The 12899-nt window shown below is 46.2% G+C and overlaps 1 protein-coding gene across 3 annotated transcripts in view; it reads left to right on the top strand.

The window, feature by feature from the left end:
* The window catches only part of EXOC6B (exocyst complex component 6B), a 307149-nt gene that overhangs the window by 135338 nt on the left and 158912 nt on the right, over positions 1 to 12899 (top strand). For 2 of the 3 annotated variants that reach the window (XM_075148335.1, XM_075148333.1), the window contains one exon: positions 8914 to 9090. In XM_075148335.1, coding sequence (XP_075004436.1) covers positions 8914 to 9090 — 177 coding nt within the window. The remainder of the gene's footprint in view (positions 1 to 8913; positions 9091 to 12899) is intronic. The other variant, XM_075148336.1, reaches the window with a different exon arrangement.

The following is a 12899-nucleotide window of genomic DNA, read 5'->3' as shown; positions in this document are numbered from 1 at the left end:
GTAAGGCTCTCAAGACATCTTCTAGTCCAGCAGGTTCTTCCTAGACATGATCGACGTTATGGAGCCCGTCTCTAGCATGCAGTCATCGAACATGACTCCAGTGATGGAGCGTGTCCCGTTCGGCTGTCCATTGCAGTCCTTTGCTGTCCTTAATGCTCCGGGCCCATTTAACCCAGATCTCATCTTGGCGTGATCCGTTGCATGGTCAGGGCACGGAGTTCAGCGCCCGTAAGAGTCTCTGAAAGTGCCTTTGGGTGCGTCTCAGAACAGATGAGTCATCGGTGCCGATGTCTTGGATGACATTACTTTGAGCTGATGCCAAGAGCATCGTGTCATGGAAGAAGGTTGGAAGAGAAGATCCGTGCCCTTGCTTGAATTGGTGGAAGGCTGCCCACTGCTTTGATGCAGTTGAGGACCAGCTGTGGAACCTGTTGTCTCAGATTATCGCGAGTACAGTCGAGGATATCTTCTGACTGCAGATCTGGATGGCGAGTTAGGTCCTAAGGGTATCTGCTGTGCAGATCTTCCCAGATCTGATTTAAAAGTCTTACAAACTGCCTTGCAGAAAAGCCAAAAAAAAAAAAGTTCTGTCCAGGACTCACCACTCAGGGCTTTGTCCTTGTATTTAGATGAGTCTCTGTGTGTTCCAGGGTAATCAGGACCATCTAAGATAGGTGCTTTGAATGTTGCCAGTTTCTCAGAATCTTGAAAAAACCCAAACCAGACCGATAAATGGAAACAAAAGCAGAATCTTGAAAGGAAACTTATCTCCAAAATGCTTGACAAGGCCCAGAGAGAGGGTGTGTGAAACAGCAGTTTGGGAACTCCCACAGAGAATGGAATATAAGGGTTTAATCTGAGGCCAGGCTACGAGGGTTAACGCTCTTTTCACCGTATAACTTTTTGAGGGTCAATGTGGTCAAGGTAAATAAGTGTGGAGTGGAGACCCAAGCACCGATGAGCTATAATCCTTGTTTCCTCTCCTGGCTGAGCGAGCAACCCTTCCTCTGTTGCAACTCTTGACATGTCAAATGGGGGTATTAGGCAGCATGTTCCTTAGTATACTAGCAGCTTTAAATGGCCTGTACCCCCTGGACAGTGGGAAGGAAAAATGAGAGTAAAACCACTGAGAAATGTTGGAAACGGCTTCTGCAAACCTTTTCATTTGCCTTGCTGTGGTTTATGAGAGTGCGTGAGGGCCCTGTAGCGTGTCAAACCTCGGGCAGTGGTATCTGCAAGCTGAAGCAGCAGTCGTAAGCACGCTCTAATTGTTTTTCCAGAATTACCCACGGATCAAACCCTGAAAAGCTTCACAGTCCAACACACCTTCAACCTTTTGTGAGATCTAATCCATGACTTCTTTTTACCCTGAATTGCCATAGGTGTGATAGTTGCAACTTCCTTGGGCAAGGTCGGAGGTGTAGGACAACAACTGGAGAGTTGCCCAAGTCGATTTGAAGAGAGGTGGGGGTTGATGTGCCGTCACTTGCTGCCGGAGCTGCCTGCAGGCTTCGGTTATTGAGCTGGGAATATTCCCATGTTGGGGGTGATGGCGCTGGGGGCTGGAGACCTCTTCGAGTCGAGTGCTTTCAGATGGAGGAGGACATTGCCTTGGTGCAACGTTGGCTGCTTGCTGCAAGCTCCAATGCTTTGCTGTGGTTCTCTTTAATGGAAGCACCGAGCCCGAGCAAGCGTGGGGCATAGCGTGTCCTTAAGTCAAAGGCTGAGACTGTCCCTTTAGTTCTTCCCTCCCTTCTCCATCTGCATCCCCTTTTCTTTTGCCGTTGATCCCTGGGAAAGCGAGACTTTTGTCTGGATTTTTCCTTTTTAATAGTTTCAGCGCAAAAAACCCTATTACCTCTGTCATGCCCCGATTGTCAGAGAGCGTGTTGAAACAAACCCTCGCTTAGAAAATAATTACTAGTCCCCGGTGCATGAGAGAGTACTTAAAGCTGAGGCTTGGTCCTGCACGGTTGTGTGCACGTGAGTCATTCTGGGACGGGGAGGGTGAGAGTTGGACCCTCTCACCTGTGACCGGTTTTGGTTGCGATTACCTTGCTGCTCCCTCTCTTACTTGGCGGGGTTTGATTCGGTTGCAATTAGGCTAACGAGAGGTTAAACCAAAGTGTGGGAGTTTCCACTTGTGCTTTGAGTCATAATTAAGTCTCATCAGGGAGAGAGATGCCTCTTCGATGTTATATGAAAAGGCAGCATTAAAAAAACCCCAACATCAGAGCGTGGTTTATAGTATTGCATATAGCAGGGGATTTCGTATGAAGGCGCTCAGCATTTAAAAAGGAATTTTAAATTGTTGGTAAAAGTTAATCAAAGAATATGCATCCAGTTGCTTAACAGTGAGCAGTAAACTATTTATCTCAGCCCGGCTCGCGAAGTGCTTGGGACTGATTAAACAAAGACCCGAGCTGTGGAGTTGTCAGGGCCACGGTCTTTAATGTGTTCGAAATACTTTGTAGAACAGCCGTCCTCCTACTGCTTTTAGTCCGCTTATCTAATTTTCAGCTTCTCCACTCCATGTAAATGTGATAAATAAACTTCGTAATCGCATAACTGAGCTACTTTTGATGCCTGCCTGCAGATATCTTGTTCTTGAGGCTAGATCACACAGAAGTGTAAATCAACACTTTGCTCAATAAAGGACTTCTTAAAAAATGGCTTTTGGTCTTTTATTGTACAGCTGACCTGGAGGACTTGGTTGCCTAAGTCTTTTTATCAATGCTAATGTGATAAACTTCTTTTTACAGCTCTTAGGAAAGGAGAGCCTTGATCCTTCCTTACTCGAAGTACTGTACTGCAGGAGCTTCCCCAAAGAACCGTTGAGGTTTAATAGATTTTGTATAAAATGCTGAATTAACCAAGTTACTCTTTACAATGAACTCTGAGGATATAAATAATGCTGACCTCGTCTTGCGGGTAAGGAAAAGGAGCAGGAGTGTGGGGACAAGGATAAATCACTGGGTGAAAGCAAAAGCAAAGGGAGAATTGCGTGTTCCCCATTGCACACTTGATGCCAAAAATTTATATTTGAGCAAAATTGATATTTGGGAATATCAGTATCATGAGCTGGATTTTAGCACCGGGTGGGCTGTGGTGGAAGAGTGGGAGGTTGAAGCAAAGTCTGTGCAGGGTGTTGGGCAGAGCAAACTTGTTGAATGCTGCATTTCTAAAGTTATTTTTTTTAATGAGCAGGAATCGAGTTAAAAAAAATCACGTTCTTGGTCCTTGTTTCCTCTGCTGATGGTGAACTTTGTCAGACAAACCTCCGACAAATTGTTTTCTCTGATAACCGGTTAACACCGAGAAAACAGATAGGCAAAAACTCTTATCGTCTTGACAAGCGACGGGCTTTTCGTTAAAACTCAAACCAGAAGCTGTGTCAGTGTGTTGAGTTTACACCTTGCAATAATAATCCGTGCTTTTATCTGATCGGAGGGGGATTTTATAACTTTCGAATGGGTCTTTGGCGGGGAGCCAGCCCTACTGTCATTTTTTATTAACTTTCTTTTTTTCTTCCCCTGTAGCCAGTCTGCTTTTTTTGTAATATTGTTTAAGGAATATGTATCCCATTCCTAGGGATATTGGGAAACAATATTTTAAAGTTCTGTGTCTCAGCCCATTAGAGGGGTCTATAAAACAATCGCAGCAGCAAATGTGCAGTAACTAATCAAAACCACCGAAGCTAACCACAGCGGTACTTTAATCCCGTGTAAATAATAAAACCTCTTTTTTTGCTGTGCCTTATCTACTGTCTCATCAGGAAAGAGCTAATTAGATTCTTCTAAAAAGTAAATATTGTCAGTTCATTGGTGGGTGGAGGTGACGGGAGGTAAGACACGCTCACGCATTGGCAAACCAATGTAGAACACAGGGCGAAGTTATAAAAACCCTATAAAAAACTATTTGAGTTTTAAAGGAGCTCGTTCCCCGTGTAGGTGGTATAACAACTTTCCCTTACGGTGGGTACGGCTTCTGTAGGCAGAGCCTGGAGGAGTCCATGACCTGCTCTGCTACTCCATGTCATTCCCAGCTTATCTACGCAGGTCGGGGTTGCAGGTTTGGGGCCGTGTTCGCTTGATCACAAGCAGTCAGGTTACTTGGAAAAATTCAACTATGAAAAATTTAGCTGCTACTTGTCACTAGTGTTTAAGCCAATACATTTAATTTCTCATGCAGAACGTTGGGTCTGTGCGCTTGGTCGGTTGGGTTGGCTTGGTTGAGTTGCGATGGGTGGTGAAGGTGGAGTCGCTGCTCCAAAGCTTGCGGCAGCCGTTTCGGGATGGACTCATGTTGAGGGCTTGTATTTAGGACTCTTATACGACAGGCTTGGAGGCAAAACCCCCAGAGCCACGTCCTGCAAGGTTGAGCACTTGGCGGAGCGGTGTACAGGTAACATAAAAGAAGCGGACGGCTGGGGAGAGAAAGCATGTAATAAAGATAGAAGTGCTTTTTTCCTTTGTTCCTTTGATTCTCTGTTTCTCAAGGAACAGCAGCAAAAGAGATCGATTCTTCTGGTTGCATTCGGCCAACAAAACCTTCCAACTTCTCAGCTGTGGAGATGAAGGTCTCCTAGACTGCCCGATGGCCAGCCTTGGTCCGGCTACAACAGCAAACGTAGGTCACTGACCTAAACCTGGACCTGGAGGTGGAAAGCTGCCTTTGCTTCTTAGATCAACCAGCCTGGAAGTAGCGTTGCTGTCAGGGGGACTGGGATTTCTGCCGTGTCAGAGCGGTGTAGGGTGTCCCTGTGCTGCAAGAGCTGCCGGACTGCTGTGCTCATCGCGTGGATGAAGAAAGTAGCTGTGCTTGGAGGGAGTTTCAGCTACGTGAACCAAACGCTTTGTGTGTTATTGCTAAATGTAACGTTAGCTACGAACAGACATTTGGTTTCTTACCTTTTTCTTTATCGTCACATTAAGCAGAGAGTCAAGAGATTGATAGTCTTGTATAATAGAGGCAATTTTACAGAATAATACAAAAATGCACTTGCTTTCATGTAAACCACACCAAAAGGTAAGGGGATTTTTTATTTGATTTTTGTCCCTCGAGGGCTTTTCGCCTCCCCCGTAGCCCCAGGTCCCTGTGTTTTCAGAGGGCACGCTGGAGTGTCGCCTGTGCTTTGATGTGGTTTCTAAAGTGTGCCTCTTCATTGGGTTCCCTACAGATGCCTTTATGTGAAACAGAACATTAAAATCCAAATGTGCCTGCTCTGCAGGTCATTTTTCATCCTTTATGTGCGACGTCAAATATATTGCAGAGTTGTTCTGCTGCACCCCCAGCCCGGGAAGGTGCGGGTAACGAGATGGGGGTAGGAGCAGGGAGTTCCTTGGCGGTTAAGCCCAAATTTCTCTTTAGTTGCTTCCTCTGGGCCTCTCCCCAGCTCTCTCTTTCTCTCAAGGTGAAACTGAAACCTCGGTGACTTCACCCAAGCCTGCCGAAGTTAAAGAAAATTTGATATTTCTCACTTATAGGTCACTTCAGTCCAGATTGTTTCCTGCCAAGAGTGGGGGCGGGGGAAATGCCCTCCTGTTAATGGAAAAGCAATTACTATTTTTTCTGGCGTCTACGTTGTGTCGTTCCAGCGTAACACCTAGGTTATGGGCTCTGCTCGTATCGCGCCGACTCCTCGGGCTCCCAGCCGGCTATTGACGGGCTGCGCCCATCGTACGACGGATGTGCGAGGTGGGGGTTCCGTGCTGTGATGTGCACCCATGGGCTGGAAGGGAGTAAACATCGACTGGGTTACTTTGGGGCCCTTTGTTGGTCTTTAAGGTAGAAATCCCTGGAAAATCTCTTCTAATTTAGAACTTCCCCCCCCAAATTCCTAAAGATGAAAATTGCTCTTGGTAGGCTGCAAAGCTTTTGTGCTGTTTGGAGCATCTCTCTGGCTGCTTTTGTGGATCTCTGGGAGGTGGAACGTACTTTTTTTTTCCTCTTTTTTTTTCTTTTTCCCAGTAAGTCCCTGGACTTTAATTCAGGTCAGCATTTTTCTCTTGATAAACTTCAGTTTATTTGCATTTGAAGTATGCAAAATGCAAAACGTGGCATTTGAATTTGGATGTTCAACTCCTTGGCCTAGGGCGATGGCTTTTTCTGGAAGGACAGACTTTCTTGACTTTGGGGTTTTGATTCAGACCTTATCAATATTTGATTTGGATCTTATCAATAATGACATCTGGTTAATAGATGTTAGGTACTACTGTACTCTTCTTGTGAGCGTAGCTGAGGCCGGAGGATGACATTAATACCTCTTGTTTGAAAAGAGATGGGGGACCAAGATAACGTGTCTTCTGAGAACATGTCCACAAGGTCCTCTGTTGGACTAATTCTGCGTTCAGCCTAAAATGCTGAATGTTACATGCTTAGGGCTTCGACAGTGAAGTTCAGAGCTGGCGGCGGCATCCTTCAGCTTGTTAGCCCAGATTTTTCCTCTCCCATGACCACTTTTTCTGCTGTGATCTTGCTACGCCCTGTTTAATGATCCGTTTCAAGCACAATGTTTTATCCAAAACTTTGCATTTTCCCATTCTTTGATTTCTTCCCTTTCTAGAGGAAAAAAGATTACATAAATTGGAGAGATTTTAATGAGTACACTGGGCTTGCTTTTGGTGTAATTTACAGTGGATTCAGTGTTATAACTTCATTACGCTTCAGTTGAGTAACTTATGTCATAAATGGGCGTATCTGAGAGTGGAATCAAGCCTCGAATCTCTTTGTTGTGTGGGCTTCAGAAGGACCAAACGCTCACTCCCCTTTTTGAAGTCCTAATTCTCTTTATATGGTGTTGCAATGCCTTTCTATAGAGTTGTGCCTCTGAAGTTCGAGATTTCTAATGCAAAAAATACCACTTTTTCCCCAATTGCTTCAAGTATTGATGTTGCTAGCAAAATTTGTCTTCAGCAGTGTTCACACAGACCTTTTCCTGTGGCTTTGCAAAAATCCCTATTGTTGAGACTCATCCCTTAAGAGATCTTTTTAATAAGCTCGGTTGGTAGTCCCCTTGCTCAGCCGTTGCTTCTCTGGTAGGAGCACTTGTAGTAAACATCAAGGATACTTCTGCTTTGCCACCACTAGAGGTCAAGATTGTGCCGCGGCACAGCACAGGGCTGCGCGTCGGGTAAGGTTCAGCTCCGATTCCTGGTGTCAGCTCGAGATATTTCATTTAATTATCAATTGCCGTGTTTGGCAATTAAGACGAAGCCGATCGTACGTGCGCAGTGTGAAGGGCACTTTGCCTTACACAACGGTAAAGCCCGCTGGATTTTGCAAGGGTTGGGGTATCCGTGCCGTGCTTGGGTTTTAATATTCTTCAGATCTAGAAACTGCAGAAGTGATCGGTCTCTGATGGGGTCTTTCTTCCCAAGGAGGGATTCGAAAGGGAGTTGAGCTGAGAGAGGCGGTCAAAATAAAACTTGCTCATAAATTATTTTTGCGTGATATTAATTCTTTTCAGTGTTTAAAAGGAAATAATTTTGAAGGTTTGCGCTCTAGAGCTTTCTACTTTCTGCAGTTCAGGTAGCAAAAGTAATTAGGTGGTTTGGTTTTTTTTTTAGATAGGTTTCCGCTTGTTTTAATTCTCCGTAGTTTTCCTAGCACGGTTGGTTTCACTGACAACAGTATCTACAAGACGATTTCTAGTATTCCTTCTTCCTTCTAAAGCCAGGCTGTCACATTGGTGTGGGGCAGGGGATGGTTCCCTTTCGCCACCTTGTTTGTCTCCTGTTGTAGGGGAGCAATAAAATACACGGGTGCAGGTTTGATTCGGGTTGTACAGGTAATTGCTAGAAATAGAGTTCATATTAATAACTGAAATATGTTTAAAACTCATTCTCTTTTAAAAAGAAACCTACCATCTAAAATAACACTTTCAGAAAGACATCTGGATGATTTCCATACACTTTTCTTCTTATATATAAAAAATTTATAGAAAAATATGGGAGGGGTCCTATAAATCTGTGTTTATATATCCATATAAATTTCAGGTTTTCGGAGTGTTTAGTTTCTAGTTACACCAGAGCATAAGCCCACATGTGCAGAACCGCTGCATCCGTTGCCTTGGCCTCTTTCCCCTTGTTTTGGCCATGATTTGGCACTTGTGGCGAGAACAGTGTCTCTGTGCCCTTCCCCCTCCTTGCCCTTCCCCTTCAGTTTGAAGTTCTTGGTCAACTCTCTTGAAAAATTGGGGCTAAACCATTTTTCCTGTCAAATATTGTGCTCGGTAACAATGAGGAAACCCAGTGAGTTGTGGCAGCAGAGGACACGCATTGACCTCCGCAAACGAGCCCCAGAGCCCCAGGAACAGGTCTCAGCGGCGGTTCGAGGGAGCTCCGCCGAGTCCGTGTGTTTTGCTCCCTGAATCGTGGTGCTTCTCCCAGGGAGCGAGTTTTTGTTCAATACCTTTTACAGCTCATTCTGTACATCAGCAACGTACAATTAAGCTCTCCTGGGGTACCACAAAAATGCTTTCAGGAACCTCTGGGGTCCAGATGTGGAATGTTTTGTGCTGACATGGGTTGAAAAGAGGAACAAATCCAACGGTTAAGTACGTCCTTTAATTTAGCCTGTGACAGTCACCACATGGCCTATGGGCTAATATTTCTGCATCTGTGCTGTAAATAGATCAATATGGCAGAATGATGGGTTTGGCATTTTGATTTGTGAAGAGTCAGAATGTTGTTTGTATTGTTGCATAATCCCTGGAATGGTTTTGAAATGAATCTTCTGTTTCTTTGGAATATCTGGGTTAGGAAAAACATAACATTTCTAAGTTGCATTAAGTGTGTGTTTTATTTTGTCTCATTTGTCGTATTTCATGACTGATTGCATCTTTCGGCTGAAAAAACCCCATAGAAATCCGAGGATGCTATCATAAAACGTGAAATCTGCTTTTTTTTCTAGGCACAGCAGCAAAGAAACCTGGACAATATTGTATCACAGCATCCCAGGATAAGCGGGGGAAAGAAGTCCAAGAAAGAAGTCTGCGCAAGCTCAGATCTGGAGGTAAAAAACACTAGCCCCATGTCTGAGCAGGATTCGGGTATCCTGGATGTTGAAGATGAGGATGAGGATGAAGAGGTAACTGTATTACATCAAATCCAGGAGACTGGACGGTTTGGGGGTGATCAGTAGTGTCTCAAACAGTGTTTGCAACCTTGCTCAGTCTTTCGTGTTGCCATGCAGCGTGTCATAAAGATGCAGAACAGGCTGTAGAACATGGGGTGTGTTTCACTATGGGGCTATTTTGCTCTATTGTCCCTATTCTCGTTAGCAGGCTCAGCAGAGGGGCCAAGTATTGTATGAGAACTGAACAGCCCATGTCTTCTGTCCCTCACTGCTGTGCTTGCTTGGGAAGGCAGTTTGGTATCTGTCCTTCATTTAAAAAAAGATAAATTGCTGCATAGCGCATGAGATACGTGGCCTTTTCTGTGGGACGTGTGTCTTGGTGGCAGAGACAAACTTTGCATTGAAAAGGATTGCATCGGGACAGATTTTTCTAAACGCAATTTTAATTCCTTGGTGTGCTCCCTTTCTGCTGCTGCTTCCTCGGACTGGCAGTCTGTTGTTTTTGTTAACCGCAAAGCGTAACCTCGCTGACAGCGTTGGTTCTTCCTTCCTCCCTGCGCTAGAGGATAGTGTATGCAGTGGGACATCTTGGATTGACGGTGCTTAAAATGCAATTCCTGTGTTTCAGGAAAGGCAGCTTGGAGATGCCTGCTCGGAGTGTAGGTCATGAGGTGTTGAGCTTTTTTGATGTGTTCTTCATTTCGTGCGATGCAGTCTTGCGTTGGACCTCTTGGCAAGTTTTATCTGCCACGCTGGATGCTTTTTCTCTTATTGCTGTTACATCAGGAGAGTGATATTTTCAGCTACAACCTTAACTGAATTGGGTAGTAGTTGTTGCCCCGAAGTCTACGGCCAGCCAGAGAAGAGGATGAAGAACAAGTTTCTGAAGTTTAAAATAGTGTGGGTTACTCAAGTGCTTCTGTGCTCGTGTTCTGCCTTTTTCCCTGCAGTTCAATTTTCTCCTTTTCATCTCTGCTGCACTCCCAAAGCAGACCGAGGAGATCACCCCTTACTTCACCGGGACCAAGCTGCAGGGTACGACCCAGAGCCCTCGCGCCGCACTGACACCGTCCGGGAGGGCTATCTACTCCTACACCAAAATGGAAATAGAGCAGAAGTTAAACAAAAGAAAAATGAGTGGGAAGGGCACGTTTTTTGAAAAAAAACCCCACTGATTTGAATTCATCTATTTTGGTATTTCCCTGTTAAAAAATAAAAATCTGGTCCTTCGGTAGTTCTTGTCCCATCTCACCCTCAAAACCTCTCGCTTGCTGTGGAGCGGGTTCTCGCGACAGCAGGCGGCCACGTGAAACGTGGCGGTCCTTGTGGGGTACGCAAAGCTCGAGTCAGTTGGAATTAGAAGTTAGAATTGAATTTCAATTAGAATTGAAAGCTATAAGGAAAAGCATCAGGAGAACGTTAAGGAGGGAGGAATTTAAAGGCAATAATGTGTGTAGCGCAGGTGGGAGAAATCGCTGAAGTCATTTGACGAACGGATTTGACTCGTCTCGAGGCAGATGAAGTCCCGTCTCCGGGTGCCTTTGAAGCCAGGCTGGTGGCAGGGGAACAAGCCGGCGGCGGGGCTGACCCTGCCGCCGGTGGGTGGGCGGCGGTGGCGGCGGGAGGGGCCGGGGCGGGGCGGGGGCTGCTGTCCGTGGTGATGAAACGGGGCGCGGCGGAGCGCGGCGGGCAGCGGGAGCCCCTCGTCCGCTCGGCCGGGCCTTCGCGAGCCCCCTCGCCAAGGCCTCTCCGTTTTCCCAGTATTGTCTGAGGGGGGAGAAGGGAGGGAGGGGGTTCTGGTTCCTGATGAGCTTGGGCTCTTCCCCATGTTCCTGCCTCCCGGGGGTTTTTTCTTTCTGGGGAAGAAAATGATTTATTTATTAGGACAAATGGATCTCTCATCTGGAAATAGAACCAGTGCATTTTTGGGCCCCTCCCTACAAGAAGGACATGGAGGTGCTGGAGCGTGTCCAGAGGAGGGCAACGAAGCTGGTGAAGGGCCTGGAGCACAAGTCTGATGGGGAGCGGCTGAGGGAACTGGGGGTGTTCAGCCTGGAGAAGAGGAGGCTGAGGGGAGACCTCATCGCGCTCTACAACTCCCTGAAAGGAGGTTGTAGCGAGGTGGGGGTCGGTCTCTTCTCCCAAGTAACAAGCGATGGGACGAGAGGAAATGGCCTCAAGTTGCACCAAGGGAGGTTTAGATTGGATATTACGAAAAACATCTCCACCGAAAGGGTTGTCAAGCATTGGAACAGGCTGCCCAGGGACGTGGTGGAGTCACCATCCCTGGAGGTATTTAAAAAACATGTGGTGCTTAGGGACATGGTTCAGTGGTGGACTTGGCAGTGTTAGGTTAATGGTTGGTCTTGATGATCTTAAAGGTCTTTTCCGACCTAAATGATTCTATGAGTCTATGATTCTAAATCTGAAGGAGAGTCATGCGTGTGTGGTGGGTTGACCCCAACCAGCGGCTAAGCTCTCGCCCTCCCACCCCCTAGAAGAATTGGGGAGGCAATGTGAAGGGTGAAAGTGAGAAAACTCGTGGGTCAAGGTGAAGACAACTTAGTAAGTGAAGGGATAAAACCCCACCAAGCGATGCAAAGGCAATCACTCACCACCTCCCACCAGCAGACCGATGCCCAGCCAGTGTCTGAGCAATGCCTGCTTTTGAAAAAACCTACCCCCCCCCCCAGTTTTATTGCTGAGCATGACGTTCCACGGAGTGGAATATCTCTTTGGTCAGTTTGGGTCAGCTGTCCCAGCCGTGTCCCCTCCCAGCCCCTTGCTCAGCCCCACCTTACTTGCCGGGGAGGTGCAGGGTGAGAAACAGAGAAGTCCTTGATGCTGTGTAAGCACTGTTTAGCAATAGCTAAAACGCTGTTTTAGCTATTAGTGTTATCAGCACTGTTTTGGTTACACATCTAACCACAGCACCATATGTGCCGCAATGAAGAAAATGAACTCAATCCCAGCCAAAACCAGTGCAGTGTGTAAAATGTTAATGGGAGGTTCTTTGGTAAGGGTTCTCTAAAGTTACAGGCCAACTGCAAAATTGGTTTTTGTGGTAGACGGATTCATTCCTAGCTTTTCATCTTCTGGTGTGACTCTTTCTCCTTATGATTGTCTGGTCTATGCACGAATACATACTGTTAATACAGAATTCGTTAATCCTAATTGCTTAAAATTGTTAGTGTTAAGTATCCTGAGCGCAAACGAACTGTACTCGTTTCCTGCACAGCTCCCATGTTCTGGAGCAATGGAGGAGGCTTTCTGGGCTTAGAGGGACCGTACTGCAACAAGGGGGCACATGTCACTTGCTGTGCTCTGCCCCTCACCAAGATCGCTTACGCTTTTCAAGAAAATAGGGAATACTGCTAACAAGAAAGCCTGGAGAAAGCAAAGGCGGCCCCTTGTAGAATGAAGTCAATAGACAAGTAAAGAAAGATCCTGAAGCATCCAAAGACTGCACTGGTAGCTCTTGTTCTTGACCTCTCATTGCCAATAAAGCCAACCAGTAACCGCAGGTTTCTGTTTGGAAGACAGCCAGTGACGGCTGGTTGAATATGGAAAGGGAAGAATGAAGGGCGCCTCGCACCCACTCCTGCTCAGAATTGAAAACAGGGTGGTCCTAGGTGTTTCTGATTAACTTTAGGCAGGAGAGCTCCTGATCCTGGTGCATAGGCTGGAAAAAGTGGAGTAAAATGTCTTTGTTTTTTTTTTCTTTCCCCTCTAGGAAATATCTGAGGCCCGTCAGCAGTCTGTGGTACGGAGTTCTCCACCTAGGCTGGATGAACTGTTCTAGAGAGCCCATGATTCCTTAC

This window comes from Calonectris borealis, chromosome 4, assembly GCF_964195595.1.
Source record: "Calonectris borealis chromosome 4, bCalBor7.hap1.2, whole genome shotgun sequence".
Lineage (NCBI taxonomy): Eukaryota > Metazoa > Chordata > Aves > Procellariiformes > Procellariidae > Calonectris > Calonectris borealis.
This window is presented reverse-complemented; position numbering and strand designations above follow the sequence as displayed.